Source organism: Opisthorchis viverrini, assembly GCF_000715545.1.
Source record: "Opisthorchis viverrini unplaced genomic scaffold opera_v5_95, whole genome shotgun sequence".
NCBI lineage: Eukaryota > Metazoa > Platyhelminthes > Trematoda > Opisthorchiida > Opisthorchiidae > Opisthorchis > Opisthorchis viverrini.
This window is the reverse complement of record NW_008751752.1, coordinates 749,186-756,980: the sequence shown is the minus strand read 5'-3', so window position 1 is coordinate 756,980 and position 7,795 is coordinate 749,186. Positions and strand designations below refer to the sequence as shown.

The 7,795-nt window shown below is 44.8% G+C and overlaps 1 protein-coding gene across 1 annotated transcript in view; it reads right to left on the bottom strand.

Annotated features, from left to right (window-relative positions):
* Positions 1 to 4,134: 4,134 nt before the first annotated feature.
* Positions 4,135 to 7,795, bottom strand: part of T265_13725 (hypothetical protein) — a gene marked incomplete at both ends in the record, with an annotated part of 19,405 nt that continues 15,744 nt past the window's right edge. Inside the window, one exon of the mRNA XM_009170198.1 lies at positions 4,135 to 4,382. Within this exon, the coding sequence (XP_009168462.1) occupies positions 4,135 to 4,382 (248 nt within the window). The remainder of the gene's footprint in view (positions 4,383 to 7,795) is intronic.

The window sequence follows — 7,795 nt, the reverse complement described above, 5'->3', positions numbered from 1 at the left end:
GTGAGATCTATTACGGAATGTGTGGAGACGCTTTGTAGCATTTGCTTGCATTTGAGTGACAATCAGTGAATATCCAGGAAAGTTCAGGAAGACGCGCTCAACGAGAAGATGGATATTCAGTTTTTGTGAACAAGATGCATATGAGAGTTTTGCTTCCCTCTCCAATAGTCTGTGACTGTTCAGCTCCGCACCGAAGGCCTTCTTTCACTCACAAGTATTGCAGTGTATGTCATCAACAGAGCCTATAGGCGCGTCAGACCGAGTAACAAGGCATTAGACTCTGGATGCAGCTGACCGCTTTTGTACTCAAAGTACTATTGAGAAATCGTTTCAACTTCAAGCAGCTCTGCTTCACATGTCCTGTCCGATCCATCTAGATGTCCTCATTCCTTACATGAACTTCAACAACAAGTTTTTAAGACGTTCTCGAATGTCTTTCACTGACGGGCTCACATGATTGCGTATCAATGCACAATGACTGTTGGGCGAGCCTTGTGGGCTCGTGTGAGATACATTCAGTGGGAAATCTGGCACGGTTAAACCACCGAATAAAATTTGCACTGCATCTCTTCAACAAGCATTGAAGAGTGGAAGAATCTATGAGTACGACCAACACAGGACTAATTATGGGGATGGCTGGAGCACCTGGAATGGTGAGTCTATTCACTTACCTGCTGCGGTGTTCTTCTGAGCGCTGTACACCTCCGTTGGCTGAACATCACATCCAACGACATAGGACCAGTGAACAGGTTTTACGCACTAGGATAAATTTGGATAAGTTGAAAGATATCTCAGAAGTTCGTTACTGCGGGTTCTGGTTTCTTTTTTGGAAAGTAAGCTGGATCTACCTGGTTTCCTTGTCTATTCTGGACCTGAGTAAATGGGGAACTTGAATTTGATGACTATCACTGTGACTGCGTCGATGACCTTCAAGAATTTTAAGAAATTTTGAGATGGTTCATTGTCATGCCTGACATCGGACGCAGAATGGTACGGTACGGAAGCTTTGATACTCCACGAACAGCCGTCCCTCGAAATGACGGTGAGTCCATATCCGCTGTGTGGTCAGAGCCCCTTAGTACCAATCGATAGCGTGACTAGCAGACAGCTTCAACACATGCACACGTGACTGTTACGACTTGACCATTTGAAAAGTCCTCTCAGGTTGGCCGCACAGCGATGAATAGCAGTCAGACCTCGTGATCCAGATAAGCTCATCATCATCATTGTCAGTTGTATTAACCGCGTACTTGTCGTACAGTGGTTGTTGCTGCCACAGTTTCATTCACCGGTGACTCGGGGAGGTGGGGTAGATTGCTGCGCATTGAAAGCGGGAGCTGATAAATTGGTGCGTAAATACAACGCTGTAGGTGGACTGTTAAGTGGAGGATTGGGAAGTGGAGCTATGCATTGAAGGCAATAGCTTGGATGCACGAGCGCCATTGAGGACGCGACTGGGCCATGTCTGACAATATCTCAAACCACTGATATGGTCCGTCTCAGGGTTTCCATCCAGGAAGACGGCAATGACCAGCGCAGCTGAGTTTGCTGATAATGGCTTCTGTACTTCGCTGCCAAGTCATTGTTTGACCGCCTCTGGCTCTCTTCCACCCTGACGACAAGTTGCTTCTGACGCAGTTCACCTACATCATTGAAACATTGAGTTTGTACTTACCGCTGTTTCTCTCATCATCAGTCAATGCAAACAAAGTGTTTAAAATTTTGAAAAATATACACCTTAGAGAAATTGAGTGTTTTTCTTCAAGCAAAGATGGGTGACACAAGTGCGCTGTTCTTAGTACTTGTATGTCCGAAGGAAGGGGGAGATAACACAGGGTGTAAAACATGTATTTATTTGAATAGACAGATCTAAAAAGCACGAGAAAGAGAGAGAGAGAAAAATCCGTAGAGAGAAAAACCATGCATAATCTAACTCTCGAATCTAGTCATTGATGTGCGTGATTGGGAAAGTGTATGGCTAATCGAAGGTGATCAAAGGTGTGATGTGTGCGAAGGACCGAGTATTGAAACGACAACATGTGGATATAAAAATATCAAGCAGTTTGTGCGAAAGTGTGGGATTCCGTTGTGGACACTGCTTCCGATCAGTTAGCGACCGCCACAGGCTGTGTCATGGCATTGGTTGTTAGCAAATCTTGCGTTGGCGCGTAGTCCGACGTGGTTTCTGCCACTTTGTAGTAGAACAGATGACCATTTTCATCCTGTAATAAAATAAAACAGATCAAGGTGTAGAATTCGCGTTTTGTTTTGCGTGCGGAGAACTGCGCGTATTTTGAATTGATGTGGGCTTATCCATGGCTCCGGTATCAAAGTCATGCAATCCTGCTCTGAAAGGGCTCCCTTGACAAGAGATCACTTACAAATACCCCCTAAACTTCCCACCTCATCGGCGTTCTGTCAAATGAACGCAGTCAGACAAATGTTGCCCGATCGAATGGTGCTCACACGATTGTACTATACACTTGTTTGAAAAGTAACTTGGCGCTAACAAGAGGCTCAAATGAAATCCAGCTTAGGCTGCCTTTATAGTATGCTTCAACGTGATGTGCAAGATTCGTTCGTGTTTCAGTTGTAGCGTTACAGAAAATATTCAAATATTTCTATCGATACACTTTACTAGAGTGCTACGGTACAATAGCAGTTCTACTCAACACCGTAAGTGGCTTGGTTTCCAACTCAAACATGTTTCGGCCTTTTTGTGTAGAATAGAATATCGTGAACCTGGGGTTTATTTGGGTCTCCCGTTGTGACCTAATTAATTTACCTATGGGTGTAGTTGGCGGCGTGCTTAAAATTTAGTGTTCAGTTACAAAACTCGGGGGCCTATGGCTATCTAGTGAGCCCCGAAAAAGGCAAGAATGATTTTGGACTGTCCAGTAATGATCAGCAACTTCATAAGTGAGGTTGCCCAAGCCTACATGGGAGCAGTAGAGATGCAGCCGTTAACTTCCGCCCTCTTCCGCTCAGTTTGTCCATGCCTTAACCACTGAGCCAACTGGAGCTCTGACGTCCCTCGTGAAGTGTTGAAATTTTCTGTGTGTTCACCGGTTATTGGCGTTGCACACGCAATTCTTCTGAGAGAGGAGGTTGCCAGCCTTTGTCCACTGCGATGTTCGGATGAACTCTGAACTGTGGACTTCCATGTCGTGGTTTGGACTGGTCAGATGAAATATTGATCACGTGTTTCCGTGCTTCACTGAGGGCTGTCGAAAGCTCCAGTGTCTATCGGTGTAGCATTGTGTTAGCCTAGCAAACTGTAAGCAGTGCCGTCCTATATCCAACACTCAAAATTTCAGCTCATGGACGAATCGAGTTCAGGCTGTCCATAACAGGATATTGTTGTTGTACTCGGACAAAGAATTCTGAAACATACCACACCGGGACAACTGTGAACCAGTCGGTGTCGCCATCAGTATGGGTGGGGTCAAAAGTACGAAAAACGACAGAAAAGAGGCCGCAGCGCAAACTAGTTAGATGACATGTGCGAAATTTGGCTACATGTTCATCGGTGGTCACGCTAGTGGTGTAACGGTGATACTACTGATGGGGGAGGCATGCGAGTAGTATGTTTTCCTCTTGTAAAGTCGCTTTGCGTCTCTTAAAAAGGGAGATCTATTACGGAATGTATGGAGTCGTTTTGTAGCATTTGCTTGGATTTGAGCAATGAATGATTTGAGTCAATGAATATGCAGGAAAGTTTGGAAAGACGCGTTCAAGAAGATGGATGTTCAGTTTTTATAAGCAAGTTGCATAAGAGAGTTTTGCTTCCCTGTTCAATAGTCTGTAACTGTTTAATTTGCATTTTCGAATAAATGACTCTGCAGCGATGGCCTTCTTCCTTTCACTGGTAGTATTTTTGAATAAATGCGCAGATACACTCTGGCGAGGCTAGTTCTTTCGGGAAGGCAATCTACCTATATCTTCTCACAGTCCAACGGTCATCGCTCCTCGCATCCCTTAGATTAGATGTGTGTGTTTCTATAGGAACATTACCCGATGAATGAGTGTTATAATCAAGTAAACTAAGCAAGCAACAATTTAGTTTGGTATACTGCTGAGAGGATAGCATCTCTCCGTCGAAAAATATGCGGGATATTGCTTGTGGATGCTTACCTCTTGCGCATAGGCAAATCCACTGCGACTGGTGTTGAGCAACGCGGCTGGACAAGGTTCCAAATACTTTCGTGTGTAATCTCCCCTATAGATTGTGGCGTCGTCAAATTCGCCTTGACCACCAGCTGCAACCTGATGAGGCTTGCACGACTCTGCCGGTCGACAACCCGGATGCGGTACATAGTGCTGTTTTGTTGTACTGCAACCGTCGAACGGCTCGGTCGATTTGTAGTACGATGTGCCCGGACCTACGCCCCTCTCTCTTGGACCCAGTGTCCATGGGCGATAGCTCTCACGATAGTCCGTAGTCCCCTGTGGAAAGGAAGATACAGACGGGGTTAAGATACGAGTGACATTTTACTAAAGGTTTCCAAAATTGGGCCAGCTGTCTTGAGAATCTAGACATCAGAGCTGGGAGAAGGTGCATTCTCCGTGGGCTTAATTTCACATCATTGGTAAACATTACACAGAGAGCAAATTTGATACCATGGTTCTTGCGGACAGTGAGCGCCATTGAGATATCCTGAACAGTGGTCTCTGTTGGAGGCATAGATTTTGGGCCTTACTTTTGAAAGACGGTTTTGTGCAAGAACAAGAAATTTTTTCTCAGCATACCAGAAACAAAACTTGGTATACTCACTGTGGAGAACAGAAAACATGACAAGTACCAGGCTTTCCCATTATCGACTGCTTCACTAATCGTCGTTGGACACACACATCAGGAAGTATTCTGAAAAATAAAGACTCTACAATATGATACAATGTTCTCAAGAAAGCTCCGTTTTAGGACAGTCTCGACTAGTGCTGAGAACAATCAGTCGTTCAGCTGTAACACCCTTCCGGTGCCAAACTGCCATACTACCCGAGGACAGCACGAGGGCTGGGATACTACCAGGTTGCCCAAGCGTAGACCGAGAAAGTCAAGAGGCAGATGTCGGACTCTAACCATGGAAATTCCTGTCAGTAAATTTGCGCTCTACCCACTCCAGCCATCTCGCCACCATTGGTGCTGATGGAGAACTGCTTATTGCGCTCTACCCACTCCAGCCATCTCGCCCCCATTGGTGCTGATGGAGACAACGTTGTGGGACTGCTTGGGCCTGAATGTATCCCTAATAACTTTAGGCTTGTGTGTGTATACCGCAATGTTTCGTCGCCCTCAATTATCGTAATTTTCTTGGAATGGGCTTCACACACTCCAATGAAACCGACGAGTCCGGTCCCCAAATCGTTGCACCATTAACGTCACCTCACTGTGCTCCTGAAATCGTTCCAAGGACAACGCTGGTGTCGCTGGAGTCCAGCTATAGTCACCCTCAGTGAAGAGCCGAACCAGTGTGGTTTTGAGTAGGAGATAAACTACGCACGAAGATACTTTTCAACCTAGACGACTCAGCTGTTCTCGTTTTTTGAGCTCCTCTTGTCAGGAGGTGTCTTTTACCTGCTTATGCAAAAAGTAAAACATATTACCGCCTACTCGGAAGTGCACGGCCATATGGGACCAGCTTTTCCAGTACCCGAATAAATCCACTGAGTAGAAAGTAAACCGGTCCCTTCCCCGTTCAGCAAATTATCTCGAAAAATGTACTCCAGAGACATGTTCGGAATAGCGTAGTGTAGCACATGTAAACTGCTCTTTTTCATGCTCAGTATCATCTTTTTTCCCATCATTTTCAGTCACATCGCTGTAGAAAAGTTTGTTTTACTGAAATACAACCGCTACCGCCCGCTTGTTGGCTCCAACGTGACTTTGAGACTTTTGCTGAGTAGCTGTTGTTGTGACCGCCGGTTGGCTATATTTGACCGCTGCTAACACTAAACGTGAACAAACATTTCAGCTGCAAACACTGGACTAATATATTCACACTTGTGGATTAATATATTTCGATCACCGGAGATCTGGAATACCAGGAAGATAGAACTATTCTTGGTGTGGTGGTTCAACGGAATACGGAACTACAGAATCTCCTATTTTGAACTGTGAGTCAAGATTTACTTGGATTTTTCTCCTTGTGACTTTGTATCTGGCTTACAAAAGTAATTAAACATCATGCCATCTGGACTACTTCCAAGAGTTGAATGGTACATTTTGTGGCACATCTGACATTCGTTCAAACTGCTGTCCCTCCTCATTCTTATCTCTAGAAAGCGGTTAGTAAAACTTCCTGGTGTGCCTTCATCTCAGCACATACCTACCTCAGATGTGTAACGAGGCTCCGCAAACGTGGAGCCCCAGTTGTTTGCCCCTCAGTCGAAGGAAAGACACGGTTGTGGTTGATCAACCAGTCTCATCGTTTTTAGAACGAGCATCATTTGTCCAGTCTGCAGGTAGCTTGACTGTTTTTCCAGAGCTTATGGCTTCAGAGGAAAATCAGCTTCTCCTCACCTCACTACTAATAGAGTATAAGTAGTCCAGCGGTAAACAATGTAAACTTGTGATTTTGATTGGGAACTCAATCAACTTTGTCGGTGAGGTGAGCAAGTTTTTTTTTATCAAACAAAGTGGGTAGACGTTATTTATTTCTTTATCAAGCATGGCATGGAATGTTACATAGTACCCAAACACGTGATTCAGTGGCGAAGTGACGGATGTCATGCGGTCGTCCAAGGGCACCACAGGACCAAGTTAGGCACGAAAAGAAAAACCAAAGGTTTAGTCGAAAGTGGGCCTGGCTTCTGAGGGCGGAACATCAGTAAAACCGATCTATCCTGCCACAGTAACCGGTTGCCGTTGGGGGAACAAACAGTATGCTAAAGTGGGGTAGGTCGCTGCTCATGAAAAAGGTTGTCGAAAGAAGTACGAACGTTGAGCATGTGAATATTTACGCGGGTGATTCGAAACACCGTGTAAAGGTGTGAAAGCTTGAGCAACCTTGTGTGGGAAGGCCTGGCTTTCTACTACCCCGGGATGTTTGGAAATTCAATCTAAATCACCGTAATTTTCTCGGTGGCTACGCAAGATAACTGGTTCATTGAAATCGGATCGTTCACCACTGATGGCTTACTGTATCTCTGGGGGTGATTTTGATTTATTACGCCATGAAGTTTTGTTTGACTCCACAAGGAAGGCCACTTATCTACGAAGTTCTGTTGAAACCGTCGTTCCACAGTATGAAGAATAATGTAAGGTGTTCTCGAATACCGACTGCGCAAACTGGTGATTTTACCTCACCCGGCGATAACTAGCCTGAAACTAAAGTATTTTGCATACCAAGTCATTTCCCATAGTCAGCTGACCAACCTTACGTTAGGTTTGTCATTGGTCAGAGTCCAACCGAAGTAGTGGACTTTCATGAAAAAAGGAAGAACGACTATGATTCGATTCTTTCTCAAAAAATCACAAAATAGAACTGCTCCAGGTTGGACAAAGTGCCAAAGAATGCATTTTGTGCTTTGATTTCTTGGCCGGTAATCACGTTTCTGATATCCTATCAGATGATGAACTCGTTCCTTGAAATGATAGTTTTCGTAACCTTGGGAATTATGCCTTACGCGGTGCATCAGCACACCTGTCCACAATAGACCTTGAAACATTCAGTTACTACCGTGTATAGAAGAAAATTTCTGGTTGAGGCCACTGGTTAACTTGTACTGAGTGAGATACACAAAAGTAATTAGGGGTGAAATAGCCCTTTTGAATAACCAATGGGTTTAGTTGCTT